Genomic DNA, 22,804 nt, shown 5'->3' with positions numbered 1-22,804 from the left:
ATTCTAATCTGGTCTATCATTATATATTTTTTATATTAGATTTAGTTTCACATTGTAGAGAACAATGAGAGTACAGTACAAACCCTGTTCAGTGGTACTCAAGAATATACCCCTAGATCTGAACTATGGTAGCACTCTTTGGTTGTTCAGTGACAACTCTCAAACTAAAAGGAAAAACAATCAATGCTGATGTTCGCAATGGCTGTGGCCTAAAAAATATTCTTAAAGAATGGAAATCTGTCGTTTCAAGAGCTGGCTCAATGAGGTGATATGTTGTGTGCATATCCCTGATTGTTTTACACATTCAATGAATCTGTGATTACTTTCACCATAGATTTCGATTCTTTTCTTATTTCAACAAGAAAACTGTAAAAAGGCAAGAACAAGTTTGAGCTGTTTTTCTTTGTCTGGTTTTTCTTTATTTTTGTTTTTTTCTGGGGGGGAGGGAAGGAGTTTTTCTATATATTTGTGTTGTTTTTTAAGTTTCTTTTGTTAGTCTTGCTAAAAAGATTTTTCTTAATTTTGCAGGTAAAATATATGCATACCAAATGGAATTTTTTCAAAGGCTTAGTTTTTAATATGCAAATACCCTTGATAATACCATTATCATACAGCAGTAGCTGTAGCCATACAAAAAGAATGCACATTAGAAATGCCCATGAGGTATAGATCCCAAACAACCTTGTGTTTAGAACATGCATCTCCATATTTCGAATGCAAGACAAAACCTGTTCTCTTTCATCGAACTGCTTGATGAGCAGTCAGCGAGACCTCGGCCTTCAGCTCTCCTGTGACGGAGCTTCAGTTGCCTTTGTCAACTCGAACACAAGTGGATAAACTGACCAAAGTTAACTTTGCTTACTGAGTGAAACCCCCTTTTCTAAGAGATCTGTGTGTCCCAGCAAAATGTATTCACACTCCATTGAGCTGTAATGGAGGGGGGATTTAGGACTCTGTTCGGGTCATGAGTTGTGTGAATAGAGCCAGCCTGCTGGGTGGCTGGGCAGTGCGAGGGGGACAGCAGTGTTCTCACTGCGGGGGCACGTAGGTGTATCGAGAAGGTGAACTCATTCTGGAGACCGGAGGTGACTTTCTTGTATTCTAGGCTCAGTTTCCAACCAGGACATATGAAGATCGTGTAACAGGTAGGAGGAAAGAGCAGAAGGGGAGGTTTTATGACAACACTGTCCGTTTGGTTGTTGTTTAGATCGCTAGACTGCAGAGAGGATGGCATTTTCTGATACGTTATCCACCACAGCGTTTTTCTACACATACTTGTTTTATTATAAACCCTTTGTTCCGAGTGGTCGTGTTTAGAGGGTGAGCGGTGTTATTTGACCTTAAAAATCTAAAAATGTTTTCTCTGAACATTTTAGGTAGCAAAGAGGAGCCTTTCTGTGCAAATAATAACAATAATAATTGACAAAGCAGCTTTCCAAACCCCAGGATGCTGTTCAGAATGATAATGTATGTTAGAAAGACAAACTAAACAAGCACATGCAAGTCAAGCTGTCTGACACTCAGACACTGGCCATAGTAAAATGATTAGTTTTAAGGTTAGATTTAAAAACAGCCAAAGAATCTGCTTCTCGAAGAGTCAGAGAAAGGGTATTCCATAAACATGGAGCAGCAACAGAAAAAACACAGTCAACAACAGTCTGAAACTGAGTCCTGGGTACAGTGAGCAAAGGACCACCCTCAACTGAACGGAGCCTAAGGGAAGGAGTGTACACATTTGGATTATCAAGAGCCTCACAAGTCAATAACAAGATCTTCTATTGACTGTGTGTGACTTTATAGGCAAGCAATGAAGAGATCTGAGAGTAGGAGTGATAATGTAGCCTGGGTCTAGTGTGCGTCAGAAGTCTAGCTGCAGAGGGTTGGATAAATTGCAACTTCCTGAGAAGGGTGTTGCGTGGCCCATAGAGCAAAGAGTTGCATCAATCAGGCCTTTTGGTAGTACACTGACTTCCATTTCTGATTCCTGACTTACAGATACAATACATGCGTAGAACAGATTCCAGGGAGGCAACCCTTGAAGTTATCCTTTCATTTGTTCACTTTTACCATTTGTGCTGAACTTGAAAAAATGTGCTGCCAGCAATCTAGCATCCTGACTGGTTGATCAAGACCTCTATAAGGACAGTTCAATCCCATTAAAGTGTTGACTCTCACTGCATTCCTGCAGCCACAAGGAAAGAAGAAAGAAGACTTTTGCTTGATTTCAAGTGCCGGTTTACAAGGAATGCTGAGCAAAGTGGTGAGTTTGGTTTCGACCGACTGGGATTCTTGACCTGGGGTGACCAGAGCTGAAGATTACTGGGTGGCCCACTGTCCCTGCAGCCAGACCCTCTGGAAACCCAGTAGTCTTCAGTCACTGCAGCAGGGCTTCGGAATGTGTAGTTTGTTATTTAACATTAAAGTAATTTTCACATCTGCATAGTCCATTTCTAATACAAGAGTAGTTACAATGCAAGCTTTTCCTAAGAGACACGGAAGCCACAAACATGTTCTTGACCCATTTGGACGGGGCAGAAAATAAATCTTGTAAAGATTTGTGGCACTGAATGTAGCTCTAGTGTACACCCTTGCTCCTCCCGGTCTAGAGACACTTCTGCTTTCCAAAACAAACTGAGCGAATTGCCTGGCCGGTTCATCGGATATCTCAGCTGACACACAGTCTCCAGGTTTGAAAGAGTGGGGGATGATGATAAGAGACTGGATAACAGGCTTCTGGCCTGCTGCTCTCCAGGAGCTGAAACGGGGCCATCCAGCATGCTGCTAGACCTTCAGAGAGACCCCGAGTTCACGCCTGGCGGCGATGAGGCGTGCCTGTTGGCCAGAGCCGAGGGGCTTTGCCGGGGCTAGGCCATGTGACAGTGTGACAGTGTGACAGTGCCCGTGCTCCCCCTGTGCAGGTGTGACCAAACCCTGGACACCATGCTGTCACGCTGCGCGCTCGGGGCGAGCCATGTGCTTGTGCTGGTGCTGTGTCTGTCTGCGGCTGAGGACTTCGACTGGACAAAGAACGACCGCGGCTCTTTCTATTATGGAATTTTTCCAACTGGTAAGGCTCCTTGGAAACTCACGCAACCACCTGCAACCACGACCAGTTCATACAACTGCAGGTGCTTATTGCACAGCCCCTTGCCTGGAGACAGTATACGTTCCTGTTCACCTCCTGCGTGCACCAGTGGTCCATTTGTTGTTGAAGGTGCGGAAGTGCAATTCGTACTGAATGCGAGCTTACTATACAAGATGTGCTGTCCTGAAACCAGTTGTTTCAAGGTCAGATCTCTGTGTGGCTTTGTTCCTGACAAGCTGTAAGAGTGAGATTAAATGAAACACAGACCACGCATGCAGCTTTTTGATGTCTGCAAGACTGACTTTGCCAGAACTGTAAGCTTGAAAGTTATCATCAAGGTGAGCAGTGAACTCACCTAAACTCACCCAATAACTACAATGGTGTTTGCACAGCCCCCAACGCCTCTCCAAAAATAAATCAATTATACACTACCAAGCATGTCTGGTATATGGGTCACAGCATACTGAGGTGTGTAGGTGGTGAATGACTATGCCATTGGTTTTGGAGCAGGCTAAAATTAACACAGTAAGGTCAATAAGGCTTGAGCAGCAGCTCTGTATTGTTATACTAATCCAGGTTTGATGCAATAGTCGTTTTAAGGCTGTGCTGGCTAGGATCGGGCACTATGTAAAACATGTTTGAATATATTCACTGTCACCTAGACTACTCACATGCAAGTGAGACATTAGCATAAACAATAGAGATTGCTCTCTGCACACGTCATCGCTCTCCAAGTGATCAGTTCGCTATGGAGCCGGGTGGGGCTGTGTGAGGAGCCCCACTGATACTGGGCTCTGCTCTGTGTTTGCCCCCCCCGTATCCCCAGGTTTTTCGTGGGGTTCCGGCAGTTCAGCCTATCAGACAGAAGGAGCCTGGGATAAGGATGGCAAAGGAATGAGCATCTGGGACGTCTTCTCCCACAAGAAGGGCAAAGTGCTCCACAACGAGACGGGAGACTCCTCCTGCGATGGCTACTACAAGGTCAAGGTAAGGGACCGGGAGAGCGGCCCACTGCTCCCCACCGGCGGCAGCTGCCCCCGGGTACCCCTCAGCGCATGCGACACAGGGCGAACCAGCAAAGGGACAGAAAGACCTCAGCTGCAATCTGTCCGTCCCTCTAATCCCCCCTCCGCCTCCAGACGACTGTGGCTCTGTGTAGCTCTAGGACCGGAGCCCCTGCTGTGATCCGAGGAGCTGTAAAGCCTGCCGTCTTCCACTTCCTCTTTCTGCCTGTCTCCCCCAGGAGGACATTGGGCTCATGAAGGAGCTGAAATTAAACCACTACCGCTTTTCCATCTCTTGGCCTAGAATCATGCCAACAGGAATCAAATGTAAGTAAGAAACATACGTCGGTATTTCATCGTCTTATTGGGGAAAAAAAAAGCTATTCAGCACCAGAGCAGGAAAAGTGAACTTAATGTTTTTTTTCAGTACTGACACACCTTGTAACGATCAGGAGCAATAACAGTTTTCCCCCACACCAACCGTTCTGGCCACAAGCTGCTGTCCCTCCTTCGCTCTGGCAGGCAGTACTGCACCATTAAAGCACGGACCACTAGGCTTAAGAACGACTTCTACCCGCCTGCAGTGCACATCCTTAACAGCTAACTGTGCAGTTCCTCAGAGCTCAATTCACCTCTTCTCTGTGTGCTTTTGACATGGGCTACCATGTATTTATTGTTCTGGTTAGCTTGCAACTGTACATACTATCACTATTTATTACTTACCACTTTGCAATGCACTGTCTACATGGTATTGGTATTGTCTGTCACACTGTCGTCTGCTGTACCGTGTCCTAACAGATCAGTGTGAATAAGAATTGCAATGCACATGTACACATGACAATAAACTCTTCTACTCTACAGAGAATGCACTACAGTTTTCAGTGGGGTCTTCATTAACGATTTAAAGGTTTTACAGAAAGCAGTGTAAGCAAGAACGTTTTACATCATAAAAGCGGGATTACAATTTTATTGCAGCACACTGGCAGTAAACTGTGCTCATGAGCCACTGTGCTTAGGAAGGGGTAGAAAATGACACTTCTGTGAGCGAGATGGACAACGTCAAAGACGTGCTAAGAGCCAGCTTTTCAGGCCAGTGTGCATTTTCTCTCTAGCCGACCACGTGAACGAGAAAGGGATAAAGTACTACGACGACCTGATTAATCTTCTTCTGGAGAACCAGATCACCCCCATCGTCACCCTGTACCACTGGGACCTCCCTCAGGTGGGTGGAGAGCTGGAGAGCTGGAGAGGGGGTGGGGCAGCCATGGCTCTCCTGGTCAATTACATAGGGAGCCTTTCTTGCAGGCGCTCAGCAGCTGGGTCAAGCGAGTACTTCAGAGTGCCTGCGAGGAGTGAAATACTGTTTGGATCAAGCAGGGTGGACAGGAATTAGCAAGGCTGCCTGCTAGTGCAGAAATCCCTGCTGACAGAACTCCCCAGGTCTACCTCAGGTCTTGTCTGGACCTGGGCTTTTCTTCCTGAGATGAGGTCTCATTCAAGAGGAATGAGTGGATGGCCGCTGCTCGGGACGCGAAGACCCCACCGTCTCAAGACAGCGCAGTGCTGTTGACACGAAGACCCTATATTCCAGCATACATCTGGAAAGAAATGAGCAGTCGCATCTGCTCACTAACATGGGGAAATGAAAGTTCTGCACTTCAAAATAACCTGCTGAAGCACTCCATTTTGTTCGGCCTTTTCACAGGTCTTACAAGAGAAATACGGTGGGTGGCAGAATGTAAGCATGGTCAACTACTTTAATGACTACGCCAACCTGTGTTTTGAGAGGTTTGGAAACCGAGTGAAATACTGGATCACATTCAACAATCCATGGGTATGTCAAACACCAAACTCTGAAAATATGGTTTGAATGCACAGGCTTGAAATACCTGAGTGTGCCCCTTTCTTTCTGAGTAAGTTGTATTATGTGGATCCTTTTTTCTTTGCAGTCTATAGCCGTGGAGGGCTACGAAACAGGGGAACACGCACCTGGGCTGAGGTTAAGAGGCACTGGCCCTTACAGAGCAGCTCATCACATTATAAAGGTGAGGTCTGGTGATAGCAGCAACTTGCTGTCAAACCAAGCTACCTTCCAAATCATTCAATCATAATGTGTGCACAGCTCTGCAGGAAATAAATACAGTAAGAATCATTGATACTTTCTGTAGTTTATGACAGCTTGCCCCTTGCGAGTTTTCAAATGAAATAATCCCTAATTTATACTTTTAGTCTCCTCTTCTAATTTCAGGCACACGCAAAGGTTTGGCACACGTATGATATGCAGTGGCGGAGCAAACAGAAAGGTATGCTGTTTCAGGACGGTATTCCCCACATGTTTCTGGTCATTTTTGGGTCAATGGTACTGCAGGAAAAACTGGAGACAGTATCAGGACACCTGCCTTGTTGTACCTATGTGCCCAACAGTAAATGCTCCAGATCACATCCTTAAACCAAAACCACTCACATTCTGTGCAAAACTGTCAAGCACCACAACCACAGCCCTCTGTAGGATAGGAGGAGTGCTCTGGAATGCTCTGGCTGAGTCCTGTCTTTTCTTCCAGGCCTTGTGGGAATCTCTCTGGCCGCGGACTGGGGAGAACCAGTCGACATCACCAACCGGAAAGACATCGAGGCGGCCGAGAGATACGTCCAGTTCTATCTCGGATGGTTTGCCACTCCTATTTTTAACGGCGACTACCCTCAAGTGATGAAAGACTATGTTGGTAAGTTACAGTGCTGTAGATCAAGCGATAAGCTAGACTGATGCGGATTTGTTCGATTTTGTCTACATCATTTTAAGCCTTTTCTGGCGATGGTACCTTAAGCACATTTTTGGACAAATGAGCTTTGTGTCTATAGCCTCATCTGTTAATGATGAATAATTTAGATGCTGACTGAATTATCTTCTCAGGTATGAGCAATACAAGCACTGCAACAGACACTGCTGTCTGAGACCAGTGGAACATTATCCGTGCTTGATGAGCTGCCTGGATCAGTGTTCTAATTATTTACCAAGTTAGTGAACTACCAAGGTGCGTCGAACGGCCTCTTCTCGGGGGTGACTTTATCGTTTCCTGCAGGGAGGAAAAGTGCACAGCAGGGCCTGGGGAGCTCCAGGCTGCCGGTCTTCTCATCCCAGGAGAAGAGTTACATCAAGGGCACCTGTGACTTCCTGGGCGTCGGGCACTTCACCACCCGCTACATCTCCCAGAAGAACTACATGTCCAGCGAAGGACCCAGCTACTTCACTGACCGAGACCTGGCCGAGCTGGTGGACCCCCGCTGGCCTGATCCTGGGTCCGAGTGGCTCTACTCCGTGCCCTGGGGCTTCCGGCGCCTGCTCAACTTCATCAAGGTAGCGCGCCCCCGCCACTGCCCCCTTCGGGCACCGATCACGCGCGGTCGAAGCCCACACCAAAGGGGCTGTGGTGAGAGGTTTCAGAATTCCTGTAGAAAACCTCTGGTCCCTGGTTGCTTGGCAGAGGGAATAAAGTTATTCTCAGTGCAGGTCACCATGCCATAAAGGTAAGGTGGACCTTTAACTACGTGTTGCCGTCACCAATAGATCATGTTGGAGTGGGTCCTCCACAGAGAACAGCTCTGGATAAGGACATCATGACAAAAAGTAAATGACTTATGATACGGAAGTTTATTAACGCCATGGAGAAAAAAAAGTTTGGAAAGCTGTGTCATTTCTACTTGTCACAGAAACGGTGAAAACAACATGCATTTAACCGGGAATGCTTACAGACACGGTGTTGTACTTCATGTATACAAGACAGAACACATGACACGTTTGTTTTCCAAAAAGAGGAGTGTGACGATATTCTACTGTAGTTCAAGTCAATGCCACAATGCAAGGGACAATATTATTGCATATACAACACAATACAATATACAGTATTAATATAGTAGGTAACATTGTTCACAAAGTATTGCCCCGGCGTCCTGGCCACATTTCCCATTGGCCTTTACCAATCATGGCATCCTAATAATCCCCCTCTCTGAACTGGCTTCATCACTCTGCTCTCCTCCCCACTGATAGCTGGTGTGTGGTGAGCGTTCTGGTGCACCATGGCTGTCGTCACATCATCAGGTGGGGCTGCACACTGGTGGTGGTGGAGGGGAGCCCCCATTAAGCGCTTTGAGTGAAATGTCTAGAAAAGCACTATATAAGTGTAAGGAGTTATTATTGTTGTTGTTGCATGTAAATGCAATATTTTCTTGTAGAAACGAGAAACTTTTCTTGTATAAATTCAATAATCTTCTTGTATAAATGCAATACTGTCTCGTATAAACAAGATAATTTTTCTCTCTGTGGTGCTAATAAGCTTCCGTATTATGCAAGTTAAAGCAATGTTTTGTTTTTGTCCTCATAGCACAACTAGTAATCTAGTCTTGGACAGCATTGAAAATTGTGGATGCATGTCAATCTGAGGGGATCATCAGATAAACTGTAGAGCAGAAAATGATTTTTGTAATGATTTAAATAGAACTTTCATTTTGATTGTGGGCATTTGGCTGCAATGAATTAAGTTTTGGGGGTGTTTTATGACTTTTTCAATATCACCCCAGCACTGACTGATCACTGAGAATAACTATGGATAAGGACATCGTTACAAAAAGTAAATAACTTACAGTACATGTCAATCTGAGGGGTTCATTAGACATAAAGCAGAAAATGATTTAGTAACGATTTAAATAACGCTTTGATTGTGGGATTGTGGGCATCAGGCTGTAACGAATCATGTTTTTGGGGGTGTTTTATGACATTTTCAATATCACCTCAGCGCTGACCGTTTCTTGTTCAGACTCAGTATGGGAATCCTATGGTCTACGTGACAGAGAATGGAGTGTCAGAAAAGATGATGTGTACAGACCTCTGCGATTACTGGAGAATACAGTACTATAAGGATTACATTAATGAGATGCTGAAAGGTATGCAAAAACCAATCTCCCGCCTGGCAACATGTACAGTATATACACAGTAAATAACATCTCAGCCTGGAAGTTCGGGTGGCTGGGAGAATCATCTGATAACGGGCTTCGCCAGCCCAAGTCCTATTTTTAGTCCACAGGCATTTAGATTTTTTTAAAAACAGTCTCTCCATAAAAAAGATTCAGGAAGAGCTACAGCTCCCACCTGTCTGTCTGTCCCTCCTGCGGTCAGCCATCAAGGACGGCGCGAACGTGAAGGGGTACACGGCCTGGTCGCTGCTGGACAAGTTCGAGTGGGACGAGGGCTATTCCGAGAGGTTCGGCCTGTACTACGTGGACTTCAGAAACAAGAACAAGCCGCGCTACCCCAAGGCCTCCGTCCAGTACTACAAAAGGATCATCAGCTCCAATGGATTCCCCAACCAGAGGGAGGTAAGAGCCGCAGGCGCTGCATTGGGGCAAAAGAGGCACACTTCCCGTTTGTACCCACATTCCCAGGAGACGGATCTCGGCTCAGACCCCATTCTTACAATTCTGAAGCACTTAAGTTAATAATTAGGCAAAGGACATCGACTACTAATTCCTTACGCCAGCAGCCATATTACCCTGCAACTCACAACTGGCAGCCCACTGAAGCTCAGCAGGTGTGAGCCTGGTCAGTACCTGGATGGGAGACCTCCTGGAAAAGCTAAGGTTGCTGCTGGAAGAGGTGTTAAGTGGGGCCAGCAGGGGGCGCTCACCCTGTGGTCTATGTGGGTCCTATAGTGACAGGGACACTATACTGTAAAAAGGCACCGTTCTTCGGATGAGACGTAAAACCGAGGTCCTGACTCTCTGTGGTCATTAAAAATCCCACAGATCTCACACAGAGTAAGGGTGTAACCCTGGCGTCCTGGCCAAATTTTCCCCTGGCCCTCACCAATCATGGCCTCATTATAATCCCCATCTATGATGTGGCTTTATCACTCTGCTCTCCTCCCCACTGATAGCTGATGTGTGGTGATCGTTCTGGTGCACTATGGCTGCCATAGTCGCATCATCCAGGTGGGGCTGCATATTGGTGGTGGTTGAGGAGAGTCCCCATTACCTGTAAAGCGCTTTGAGTGGATTGTCCAGAAAAGCGCTATATAAGTGTAAGCAATTATTAGTTATTATTATTACTAATTCCTTTTTTAATTATTTTAAAACAACAACAAAACAGCACAGAACAAATTGCATTTTATTACACTTCAAAAATACAAGACAAGAAGTAAAAGTGAGCGCTGTGAGAAACTCATTAAGTTTGAGTGTTCACCCTAGAAAATTAAATGAGTCTGGATAGTAATTTGTAAAAATACAAGCAGCCTTGATGTGGGGAGGGCTGTCGCTGTCCTGTTGCCCGCCTTGCGCTGCACAGCCTGTTCTTACTTCTGTTTCCCCATAACTGATCGCATTGGTGAAGCAGAGAGACACATCCAGGATATCTGTGCTGTGCTCGTTGGAGTAAGTGCTCTGTGTTTCTGTTGGTTGCCTGGGATTCCTAACGAACACAGGCATTTCAGTTTCGTGCTTGGAAAGACCTGCAAATTGTTCGCAAGAGAAGCTGCATATTTTCCCCCCAGTCTTAGTAAAAACATGCATATCCACGAAGGTGACTCACTGCTGGGCGGTTTTATATAGTGTTACCATAGGGAATGACCTGGAACAAAAAAAAAAGGCAACATCAGTCTTTTCGTAATTGGCCTTGGGCATGGAGAGAGCGGTATGACCCTTCGGGGGTGAAGAGACCCCTCCATGCCACTGCTGTTCCATGCTGCGCAGTCAATAGAGCTCTTGATCACGACAGGTGGAGAACTGGAAGCGGAAGGCCACAGAGACGTGCTCAACCAGCAACCAGCTTCTAGCCGCAGGTCAGTAAATAAAACTCCACTTGTTTAAGCTGAAGCACAAAAACAGAGGGGCGAGGATAGATGATGAGTGAAACTAGCTGGGGCAAACAAAAGAAATATTCTGCCTCCCAGCGGGAGGGGCTAGCATGTTAATTAACACCAGTCTTCCTGATGCTCTTACAGGACTTACACTGCACTGTACTTTAGATTCTCCACATGGTAACTTTTATCCAAATCAGAGATGTAAAAACTAGAGTGCAAAACATCTGTAACATCTGATGTTACTAGCAAGAAAACAAGGAAACAAACAAGTTGGGTACATTTATACAAAGCTGTTAATTTAGTACACATGTGTTTTCCATCCCCACCTTTGAGCTTTAGTCAATGCAAATTGGTCATTGAGATTCCCCCCCCCCCATCATCTGCATTTGTGTATCACGATCATCGCTTCCTAAAAAATATGCTCAATTTCATGATCATCCACGAGGCACCAACAATGAGCCCTAAAACTGAGGCTAAAACAATGGACGCGGTCCTAGACATCTAACAGGATTTTTCTTTGTTTGCCCCTCCAGCTAGAAGAAAATCCAAGGAAAATCAGGAAAATGCAGAAATGCCAAAGGTTTGGCCAGTGCATGACGAAGTTTAGGTACTAGGGATCAAATGACAATCGGTTCCTTGTTTTAGTTTTTCACTTTGGCGATATGAAACATACAGCATGCTGGCATGTTGTTTTGTTTGCACCCTAACCTAGTTTGAAAATTCTAGCCAGAATTGGGCTTGCAATCCATCAAATCTTTGATGAAAAACACGCAGATCATTTTATGAAGGGCACAAAACAACATTGCTGCCATATGCCAGTCTCGTATTTGTGGTTCCACTCTTCAGTGTGCTGTGTCTTTTGTTTTGTTTTTTTACGAGCGTTATTTCACTACATCTTAAATGAAATGTTGAAACAAGCTCACTGGTTTGTTTTAACATCAAACTCTTTGAGGGCTTTCTAATCAACCCTTCCTGGTTAAAAACATCCAGATGCTTATTTCAATCTCTCAAGCCAGACCATTCCTAGAATTCCAAGCTTTCTATATTCCAATTACTACTGAGGCCCTGCAGAGGACCCTGTGAATTTTATAGTAGAGTGCTGTTCCCTGCCTGTTACACATGAATTGCACTGTCATTTTTAAAAGTGTACTTCATGCGTTACAATTAGTTGTTCTTTTACAGTCCAAAACAGTTCCAAAATATGTTGCCTACAAATGAAAGATTAATCATCTCTCATCTTCCAAGCACTTGAAATTAGTTGAATCCAAATTGTTTAAATTCATTAGCTGGAAGGACTGCTCTCAGTCACTTATTTAATTGGCTTGTTCTTCCATGCAAAATATGTGTGGAGAGTGGAGAAGTGTGAAGTCTTTTTGGTAATCATTCTTCAGTCATGTGTCTAAATGTTGCCTCTGGGGACTGATGGGAACATGAACTGTGCAATAAGAGTCACAGGTGCTTAGTTGATAATGCCTTGAAATGAGAGGGCCCTTCAGTAGGGATCATATCACTTACAATCAGCATATTTCCCATTGATCTCCATCACTGTCTGCAGGCTGGCTAGTCAAAATGAGCAGCCTTTTCTCCTCAGGCGATTTCTACACCAATTAGCCATCACAGTCCTCAAAGGGTTAATGTGCTCCAAACTGACCTTCCCAGTAATTCCTTTTTTCCTTTATCAGAGGAACAGCGGACTACTGCTGCCAATATTCTAAGACTAATTCATGGTAAGCATGCACTCACACGCTAATGTATAATTAACCCTTTGAGAGCTGGATAGCATCGTGTGTGTTAAATGCGTTAGTCTTCAGGAAGACACAGTGAACAAAGGCAGATGCAAAAAGCCTTACGTGATAAGTCTCATAGTGATGAAGTGAAAAGAAGAACGAACGAAAGCCGAAACATCACAGATTTAAAAAATCCTGTTTCTGTAGTTGTAGGGTGTATGAAATGTGTTCTGCATGAAAAGACGTCTTGAGGCCCTCTGTCAAATGTATGGCTGGCTGCTGTGTTTCAGATCCCCTGATCAGCCACATGGAAATGGTGACAGAGATCGTCGTCCCCACTGTGTGTACCCTCTGTATCCTGCTCAGTGCCGTGTTCCTCATGTTTCTTCTCCGCAGACGCAACTAGATGACTGCTACACCAGGGTCACTGTCAGGTGGCCAACTGCATACAAAACCCAGCGGGAAAGTCTCCAATTCACAGTAAAAAAACAGACACACTAAAACTCTTCTGACATTTGTGTAATAATGTAAGAAAAAAAAATAACCAGCAATATAGTCTGGATATATATATATATGCAAGTGGTGATGCTTCTCGATATTGCTTTTCTTTAGGGTACTTTTCATGAGTAGCATTCCTGAAAGTCCCAGTGTGATGCGTTTTTTCCTATTTTTTTTTAACTAAACAATGCAGAGGCAAATTTGCCAAAATATTCTGATTCCAACAAGAGTGACTACAGGTTTGGTGTCTGATGTGAGGTAAATCAAATTGGTTTCTTTAGAAAACAGATCTTGCTTTAGCTGAGACAACTGAACACAGAACAGTTTTTTTTTTAAATGACAATAACCATTGCATGTCAAGCTATTCCAAAGCTAAAATGTTTCTGTATACTGTACATGTATATCTCAGAGGAACAAGAAGTGGTGAAAACAACTGTTTTAAATTAGAAAACTATGTTCCCTGTATATTATGCTGCATTACAGTGTTATTTAATAAAAAACAACACTTATTCATCATTGGAATTAAATTATACTTAACATACCTTTGAAATCAAGTAAAGCTGACTTGGCTACAGCTGATGACTGTGGTGAAATACATAGGCTCTTCATTTTCTCCATTTACAGTGACTTCAAAGGGGACATCTGCAACACAATCAAGGATTACCGGTCAGGTCGAACGCATTGAACCCCACAGTTCACCTACTGCTGTGGTGGGTATGCTGCAGCTAGTGGTGGACTGTGCTGCAGTGTGATCAATGGCCAAACCCAAGTGCGGGTTTCGGTGCGCAGCTTAAGATGGCACAGAAACACTGCTGGGTGGCAGGATCAGGAAGTACAAGTGGGAGTTGATACAGGCAGGATAAGTGGACAGTTCACGAGGAGCTTTCTTCAAAACAAACCAGGCTAATAAAGAGGGGAGGCTGGTGAGCCAACGCTGAAATACAGATTTCCAGAAAAGGGGGAAAAAAGTACAAAGAAAAAAAGGGGAACAGTGGTACAAAGAAAAAGGGAAAAACCGGAAGAAAATGGGGCAAAGAAAAAAATGGTCAAAATAAGAAAGGAAAAAGCAAAAAGGGGAAAAAGGGAATCGCTGTATCACAGCGCAGAGAAGCAGGGAAGTGTTGAAGAACTTTTGTTAAGAGAGAGAAACAACTGCTCGCGCAGAGGAAGAGGCTCTGATGACAGAGCAACAATACAGTGGTTCGAAATAATTAAATATGGAGTCTAATTAAAGGGATTGGGAACTAGATCAGGAGCCTGACTGACAAAGCTTCATTGAACAGCTGTTGCCCGGGTCACCAGCAGGAAGCAAGTTGGTCCCGGCCCGTGTATTCCAATTCAGCAACATGACTGGAAAACAAGAATGGCCACGTGCAAAAAGACGTGATCCCTGCTGCTAAAATGTTATGTTCCAGAAAAAAAAAAGTTTCTTCTAGACTTAAATTGATATTAAAACATGGCTTGTGTTCCATATGCATCGCCCTCAGTGCCCACAATGGAATTAGTCACAGTAAAACCCTCACTGAAATACAGCCATCAGGGAGTGAAGCTCTGCTGTGTCTTGGGACATGTGCCCCCTGGCCTGTTACCTGCCATGTTGAAGGCCACGTGGTCCACTGGGGGCTTGTCGCTGAGCTGCCATGTGGTCTTCACCTCCTGTGGCCCGTGGCCACTGGACACCTCCACTCTCCAGGTCTGAGGGTGCTCCCTGAGAACAGGACAGGAGAGAGACCCACTCAGCAGCACCCAGCACGAATGCAACCTCGGTCTGACCCCAGGCGACCAGAACGTGCAACTGTGGCTGGACGCATGTCAGATGTTTTATTTATTCAGTGTATATAGGAAACATCTACAACGAAAGAATCTGAACCCAAACCTCACAGTAAATAATTCATGAAACAAAAGATTAAAGCTCTGGTATCAAAGGCCTCATCTCCAGACCATGCACTCAGATCATTAGTCACCACCTCTGTATGAAGACGTGACTGGCATGTTCTGGCACTGGTGTAGTACTCTGTTCTATGCTTTTACAGTTACCAGCTTCTCTAACCCAAAAGTCCCCATATAACAGATCTCTTACTTCTGATAGAAGCTGCTGATCACTGTGGGTCTGATCTGCAACTGAAACGAGTGGTCTTCGTCATATGGGTGTGTTTTGTAAAACTGCAAGCAGGACCTTAAAAAAAAAGAAAAGGCTTATGCATTTGAATGTCCACCCGCAGCTCACTACCTGAAGCTGGATTTATTAAGGCCTGACACTGAGAGACAGGTGAATGCTGTGCCATGCTAGTGAGAGGGAGCACTTTAGAAGTCCTCACTGTGTCAGAGGGAAGAGGTGTTGGTGTGAGAGGCTCAGGAAGGTACTGCAGTTCACCACGATCTCCAGCAGATGATGCAGTTTCTTCAATCGCTCCACCTGCTCCTGAAGATCCACTTCTGAGCTGAGATAATAACTCTGGAAGGAAAAACAAGAGCTCCATCAACAATGCTGTTCTGAAACCTACATTATTCAATTAATATACATCAGATTCCAAATCTTTCAAATTACAAGACTTACCAGGTAGTTTAATGTTGAAAGTTCTTGCCCTGAAATAAAAAAAAGAAATTCAGTTAACAACATCTGTTCTATTTTCACTCTGCTCCTGCTTTTGTATTCTTTATTATTGATAAAGTTGAGGCACAGTGATTTATGATGTTTGTCACAGCCATAATGAGGCACGCTATGTAGGAAATCAGTGTATAACAATAGTCGTATGTATACCAGTGGCAGTCAAAAACTGAAGTAAGAAGCCCCTATTGCCCAGCATTTTGCAAGGTTAAACTTTAATTTTCAGATTCATAAAAAATAAAGCATTCTGTACATAGCATCGACCTACATACTGTATAATAATATGCAGCATGCAAAACCTGAAATGGTTCAGACTGCAAAAAGATAGGCCTGCATCCCACAGACACTTTACCTATGAAGTAGTTGATGTAGTCCTTCCTCATCTTGTCCAGGCCCACCTCCAGCAGCATGTGGACTGGAGTCAGTCCAGTGAGAGAGACAGAGCCCATTTGCCCATGGTAGGACTGCAGGACGAGCTTACTGAGGGAGCTGCTGCTGCCCCTGTGAATCTAACAAGGATTAACACATCACACACAGCTCTGACAATACGGCTGTGCAACTCAAGTCACAAGGACATGAAGCGTTACAGCGAGAAAAGAACATTCAGCCCATTAGAGCATGTGAATTTCTGCATGTAAAGAGCTATATAAGACCCTGCGTGTAATCAAATCCATAAAAAGTTTACACTTCTTTACATTAGCCACTAACAGCGGCCTCTCATTGGAACCCTCAATATCGCAGGACGAGGTGTTTATACATACCCAAGGCTGAATGTCACCAAATTTCAAGGCCTGGATTACCAATGTTAGGCAGTCCACAATGTCCTGATAAGATGTAACGCCTGTGAGAGAAAAAGAAAACTATAACTTGACATGGCATTGAGTTGTTTTATAGAAAGTAGCAGCTGTGCAATGTTTTAGAATGCTGTGACATAGGAATGCTCTTAAGTACTGTTTCACCTTCACAAGTCCATGCTGACCCCTTTCACCCACTTCTTAGTTATCATTCCACTCCTTGAAGGCTACAATACAACACAGCTTTATAATCACCATTAGAACAGAAAGGTTCAAAGGAAAAGAGGCCATTCGACCCATCTTGCTAGTTAACTAATCCCAAAATTTCATTCAGGCGTTTCTTTAAGGAAGTCAGGGTATCGGCTTCAACAATGTGGCTGGGTGGCTTGTTCCAGACACCCACAGCCCAACCCATCAATTAAGTAATTCAGGGAGCAAACACTTCAACAAAAACCCAGTCCCTTTGTTTTGCATTATCAGCTTAACACCTTGAGTCCCTAAGGCCAAATGCCACAGTTCCTGTTTTAATATAGGTGACATACTCTTCCTCATTTTTGACCACAGCTGCTCTACGAAATCCAGATCTCCCCGCTCCGTGAGGAAAGCGATCCGGATTGAGCCGTCCATAGTGTTCGAATCATTCATCTCTTTCTTTGGCTGTTACAAAACATGACAGTGTTGCATGAGTACTCAGACCTGTAGTCAGACCTAAGAAGAAAAGCATCATTTGATTCTTTCTTAGACTTACCTCTTTCTCTTTCGCTGATTGGTTCTGAACGGACTTCACTTTATTCCTTAGATCTACAACATTCAGCAGAGTATTAAAGATATTGAAAAAGACAACATTTATTTTACTGGAGCTCCAGTCCACCCAGCTATACCAGAGGGGACCAGCATGTCTGGGGGTGATCCCTGTGGTGGAGTGGTGTCCTGTCTAGGGGGGAGTCACTTGCTCTCTAGTTCTCTTAACCCAGCAGAACCCAGGATGAGCTCTGGCCTGATGAGCTGCTGTGGCTCGGGTATAGACGTACGTTAAGACTTCACCTATCACAACTTACAATGGCCTCTTGAAGAAATCCATTTATACAGCAGTGCATTTACTGGGGCAAGTTTAATTGACATTCCACAAGAGATGTGAACCCACAACCCACTTTTTGGAGCCCTAAAGAGTATTCCTTACAAGTCGTGCAAAAAGCACTCAGGAATAACTCCGTACAACGCAAAAGCCCTCACTTCCAGACCTTTGTGGCCATTTAATTACCCTCTATAAGAGCCTTGGTGAGCTCCACAGCTGGATTGGTTTCAAGCGGTTCAGGCCACTCTGTTACGCCTGTTCTCAAGCCTTCAGCTAAAACCTGCCATTGGCGATAAAGAGGAAAAAACAAGCACAGCAATTAATTTTAGTGTAAATTAATAATTAGCAAAACAAATTAGTCAATATATGTATAAGAAGTGAAATGTAAATACCTCTAGTATGTAATTCCCTTTGATCCACATTTAAATAAACCTCAGTACATTTTAGATTAATTATTTTCACCAGTTTGAAAGATGCACATTTCTATAACCATTACATAAAAATACTTCTGACATCAGGGACGATAAATATGTAGCGCAGGCTGTTTAGTCTGAGAGGGGCTTTGAAAAAGATGCAGGTTGTCTCTGAACACGCTTGTTTTCTACGTACTTGGATGAACTCCAGCTCCTTGTACAGCTGATACACAGGGCTCCGCATGTCTCCACTTGTCACCTTGATGTTCTGCATAAAAACAAGAACGTAAATGCAGCTTCTACTCTTCTTGGCCCCAGCTGAAAGCTTCTGGCATGAAAAGTGCTAAGGAAATGCAAGTTATTATTAATACAGTGCAAGAGTCCTTACTGAAGTGCCTCTGTGATTCGAATCCACTATTTTCAATTTTTCCCCACTCAGGATTTCCACTAAAACTTACATTCAAACCACCTTTAGAATACCAGGAAAATAATCATTGGTTTGTACGGAAAATAGAGGAAATGGCTGACCAGGGTGGCGGTGGAGGTGAGTGGGGGTGTCTGCAGGATGCTCTCGACACTGTTCCAGGTGAAGTCCACGGTCACGCTGCTCTGGGACTCGATCACGGTGTTCTCCACCACGGTGGAGCCAAACAGGTCGTACTGCGCACAGCCCCTGGTCGCCACCTGCAGGCCAGGCAGAACAGCACGCTCTTTAACAACCCTGCCTTTCTGGAACCAACGCCAAACTGCAACTTAATCCTGAGGATTTCATTCGATTGCTCTGACTGAAATGAGTATAACAACAAGTGATGAAAGGATTTACAGTAGATGCGTGGTGTCTGCTCTTGTGAGCCTGTTTCAGTTCATCCAGGGTAATCAAAGTTTCTTTTCTCATGGCTGGACCTGTGGAAAGAAGACTGAGAGTAAGTACTTTGAAGTGAACTTATTTGGCCATTTTGATGACACACAGCAAAGCGCAAAAACAGAACAACCAGAAGAACATACCCATTCTTTAATTACTTAACTTCATTCTAAACCATTTTCTAACCCACTTTATCCAGCACAGCCAGAACTCACAGGAGAAAAAGGAAGAAGGCAGGACACACCCTGGAGGGGACATCAGTCCATCGCAGGGCAGACACACACACAGACAAACACTCACACCAGACCAATTAACCCATGAGGATGATTTTGCACTGTGGGAGGAAAAACGAAGCACCCTGATGAAAATCAAAGCAAGCAGAGGGAGAACATACAAACTCAATGCTTTTAACAAATCTTTTTACTCAGCTCTGTGCAAGTGCGCCACTCAGAGGCCTCTGCCGATGGAGCGCCAGCTCGGGTGCTGCCATCAACAGCCCCCAGGTGTAGCGCGTGACCATACCTTTGCAGGTGACGGTGTGCAGGTTGACAGCAGTGACTTTGCTGCCACTCCTGATTGCGTCCGCGCCCAGCCAGCAGGTGCCCTCGGGGTCAGACATGTCGCAGCGCACCAACAGGGGGTACAGGGCTGCACCCGGCTCCCCTGCGCCCGCCAGCTGCGGCACGTTGGGGTTCTGAGACAGTACGTACCGCGAAATCACCTGCCTGCAAAAACAACAGCAGGACACAGATCCAGGCTTCCCTTTCAAGAGCTGCTGAATCTCCATTCTTGCATTTACATTATTGAAGAAGCACTATGAGGCTGTGCCACAAGAGGACGTAACAGCAATAATAACTCTAATAAGAAGTGAGAAATGATCTTCAAAATGAAGAAAGTCTATCACACTAGTGCACTTCGGCAGCGGGGTAAGTCACTAGCTCACGAGATTGTTGCTCGCCCTGATAATCCCATTTACGGGTTGTTACTGTAAATTGCAAAAACAGTTAAGCAAAGCTTATTGTATAAAAACAGGTTAAAAAAAATATAAAGCATGCAAAATGCTCAGGACCTGGCTTTGAGAACAGAGAGGGGAAGGGGTGTCACTTCTTCATCTGTCATAAGCAAGGACGCATTGGGAACACAATCTCCTGCATTCTCACCTTCAGAGGCAGGAGTTGGAACCTCCAAACAAAAAAAAACAATCTCAGATTAGAATCTCTCAGTATTTTACCTTTTTTCCCCCCACAACTTGTTTATTGTGCAATATATCTATACTGTGCAATACATCTTCTTTGTGCGCTGTACATTCTGTTTTATTTTTGTATATTCTGTATTATTACGCTGTACTGTGCTGTCTTTGCCTGGCTGCTGTTGCACTGCAATTTCCCTCACGGGATCAACAGAGTATCTATCTACTCCGAAAAAAAGGACAATCTCGCAGACTCCAACGTGTCATAAAGAGGACCAATTAAAGCAAGTTTCAGCACGCGTGGCCTGAACAGGGCAAACCAGTCAGGTGCCCAGGAAGCCGGCAGTAGTACGCACCGCTCTCTCACAGATGAACGCGGGCTGGTTCCCGCTCCAGAAGCTGCGCAGCGGGCTTCTGCTTCCTTGGCCTGTGATCTGGATCTGGAGCTCATCCTGGCAATTAAATACGGTGTGTGGAAAAAAAAACAGGAAAATATTCAGTCAATCAATGAATGAATCAATGAACTGAAAAGGGCCGACGGTGCAGGACTCAGAGTGGCCAACGGAAGAGGAGATATTGCTATGAGACAACACAAGAACCCAAACGAGGATAAATAAGACATTAAATACATACAGAGCAAAAACAGAAGCAACACGTGGCACAGAAACCATGCTAAACCATGCTACCTATAGGTATGTTATACACCACTTGAGCTGTAGGATTATTAATAATGTCTGCTATTTCAATAATGTTACGAATGTAACTAATGTCGCTGTCCCGGCCATTATTGAAGGACATATTGCTTGAAATCCTATAAATGGGTCAAGCTCGATAGTTCAATACATGGGTTGTGTGTGGCTCTCCGTAATATATTCTGAATTAGCTACGAGAGCCATTTCCAAACACAAGGGTTTTACCTCATAGAAGACAGGATCTACTGAGTCCTTCCATTCCTCTTGATAACCCCTTAAATGAAAAAAAACCCAACAAATTCATTGCATTTAATTAATTAAAACATGGTCATACCCGTGAATTCAACAAGTCAGTATCAGTTGGAAATCTGCACAACCTAAGTACAAATGAATTTACGTGAAGTCTGAAATCTGAGCTGTGAACCCCTAACAGTTCCTGAGGACAACAGTGTCGTGGTTAACACCTCTAACATACATACAGCTCCAGGGTCCCGGGTTCCATTCTGGCCTGGGGTGCCCATGTGAACGGAGGTCTGGTTTTATCCCTTTTCCCAAAAACACACAGGTTAGGAGCCGGGCTGATCGGTTCCTCTATACCGACCTTTCCTGAGGGTGAGGGATTATTCTGTTGATGCTTTTAAATCTCACCTTAAAAACATGTTTTCACTGGCCTAAATTACTCATCTATTTCTTTCTTGAATTTCTCATTTCTACATGGATTTATTGTGTTGTCTGTGCCTGTACATTTCAGATGTATCATTTATGTAAAGGAGAATACTCTGGACTGAAAGGCACTAAACAAGAGTAACACTAACTGATTGGTGGGGTTTGTTCCACGTACATCCAGGACTGGCTATTGGACTACAGAGAAGCTGAACCAGAGGCACTTGATGGTATAATTGTTATACTCTCACACCCTTTTCAGTCCTGGGAAAATAGTGCTTTCAGAAGTCAACAACATTTTAAGCAAGTATGACACAAACACCTAACTCACAACCAGGTAAAACCTGTAGTCGTAGAATCCAAAATCACATCAACAGAACTACGACAGCCATTTTACAGTTAAACTGCGCTTCAGTGGGTTGTCAGCGCGTTTTAAACTGGGTCGGGTGGGTAGTAAATCTCAGGTAATGTACAACCGAGATGATTACAAATAATGCAAGTATCATCGTCGAATTAAATCTAAATACAACTTAATTTTGAAATATTTTATGTCACTTTTATTAACGGCTGTACAGATAAAAGCTTTTTAGAGACAGAATGATATTTTTATTACATGTTCTCTAGTTCCAGCCGGACATTTACTGGAGCAGTTTGAGTGAATTACTTGTCTCAAGGCTGTAAGAGAACCTTCCTATTTGATCCCACGACACTGCGTAAGCACTCAATATATTAAGACACAACAAAGGAATCTGGCTTTTAGAAAATAAAACTTTTTTGGCGATTCGACTTTCATTCACAGCAAAGCACTGGAAACATTCAATTAGCAAGGTATCAATATCGCAACGAGTCCAGGATGATATACAACATCAATATTAAAGGAAAGGTTTACAGGTATAGCTTCCGGGTATGGAATTTATACAATTGAACACTATAACTTACATGACACTTTCTACAAGAAGATTTGTTTTCAAAACTATGACATACAGAAATAGATGCTCTAAGCAACACATAATAACAACTCACAAAAGAAACTGAGCGAACTTCTTCGTTTCGGTGATTATCTTCATTACCATCTTTACTGTCTTTCAAATACAGTAATCTTTGCAATATTTTATTGTATATACAAAATAACTGAACAAACTAAACTACAGCCACAGCCCAGAACACTACCTGCCTGATCCAAACAGCGCGGGCAACAACGTCATACGTACGTCACCAGCCCGACATCGAAACTAAGAAAATAGTTTTTCTTAAATATTTATTAGATTTATTCAGTGTATTTCCAGAATAATTTGATGTAAAAATCAAAATAATAAAATACATTTAGAGCGAACAAATATTTATTT

At 44.0% G+C, this 22,804-nt stretch overlaps 2 protein-coding genes across 7 annotated transcripts; one reads left to right on the top strand and one right to left on the bottom strand.

The window, feature by feature from the left end:
* Positions 1–968: 968 nt before the first annotated feature.
* On the top strand, positions 969–13,484 carry lctlb (lactase-like b). 5 transcript variants are annotated; one of them, XM_088641077.1, is made up of 17 exons: positions 969–1,145; positions 2,189–2,260; positions 2,919–3,067; positions 3,912–4,072; positions 4,329–4,416; positions 5,202–5,311; positions 5,795–5,923; positions 6,039–6,134; positions 6,338–6,392; positions 6,651–6,812; positions 7,170–7,444; positions 8,901–9,027; positions 9,260–9,459; positions 10,853–10,916; positions 11,471–11,544; positions 12,620–12,664; positions 12,955–13,049. In XM_088641077.1, exons 3-15 carry the CDS (start codon positions 2,941–2,943, stop codon positions 11,542–11,544), a joined length of 1,668 nt encoding a protein of 555 aa, XP_088497203.1. In that variant the 5' UTR covers positions 969–1,145; positions 2,189–2,260; positions 2,919–2,940; the 3' UTR covers positions 12,620–12,664; positions 12,955–13,049. The 5 variants fall into 5 exon arrangements, with proteins under 5 accessions (XP_088497203.1, XP_088497201.1, XP_088497204.1 ...); XM_088641075.1 differs by lacking the exon at positions 11,471–11,544 and having other exon boundaries at positions 12,955–13,484; XM_088641078.1 differs by lacking the exon at positions 12,620–12,664 and having other exon boundaries at positions 12,955–13,484.
* On the bottom strand, positions 10,229–22,793 carry zwilch (zwilch kinetochore protein). 2 transcript variants are annotated; one of them, XM_088641073.1, is made up of 19 exons: positions 22,482–22,792; positions 21,021–21,069; positions 20,460–20,555; positions 19,984–20,096; positions 19,437–19,639; positions 18,876–18,955; positions 18,581–18,736; positions 18,249–18,320; positions 17,826–17,919; positions 17,313–17,365; positions 17,107–17,221; positions 16,532–16,611; positions 16,123–16,279; positions 15,720–15,748; positions 15,481–15,617; positions 15,243–15,338; positions 14,752–14,870; positions 13,705–13,804; positions 10,229–10,705 (listed from the first exon to the last, which is right to left on the bottom strand). In XM_088641073.1, the coding sequence occupies exons 1-18, from the start codon at positions 22,529–22,531 to the stop codon at positions 13,713–13,715; spliced, it is 1,791 nt and encodes a 596-aa protein (XP_088497199.1). In that variant the 5' UTR covers positions 22,532–22,792; the 3' UTR covers positions 10,229–10,705; positions 13,705–13,712. The 2 variants fall into 2 exon arrangements, with proteins under 2 accessions (XP_088497199.1, XP_088497200.1); XM_088641074.1 differs by lacking the exon at positions 10,229–10,705 and adding an exon at positions 10,712–10,945 and having other exon boundaries at positions 22,482–22,793.
* Between the last annotated feature and the right edge of the window lie 11 nt (positions 22,794–22,804).

This window comes from Lepisosteus platostomus, chromosome 7, assembly GCF_059453375.1.
Source record: "Lepisosteus platostomus isolate fLepPlt1 chromosome 7, fLepPlt1.hap1, whole genome shotgun sequence".
Taxonomy (NCBI): domain Eukaryota; kingdom Metazoa; phylum Chordata; class Actinopteri; order Semionotiformes; family Lepisosteidae; genus Lepisosteus; species Lepisosteus platostomus.
Note: the sequence above shows the minus strand (reverse complement) of the source record. Positions and strands in the feature narration are given on the sequence as shown.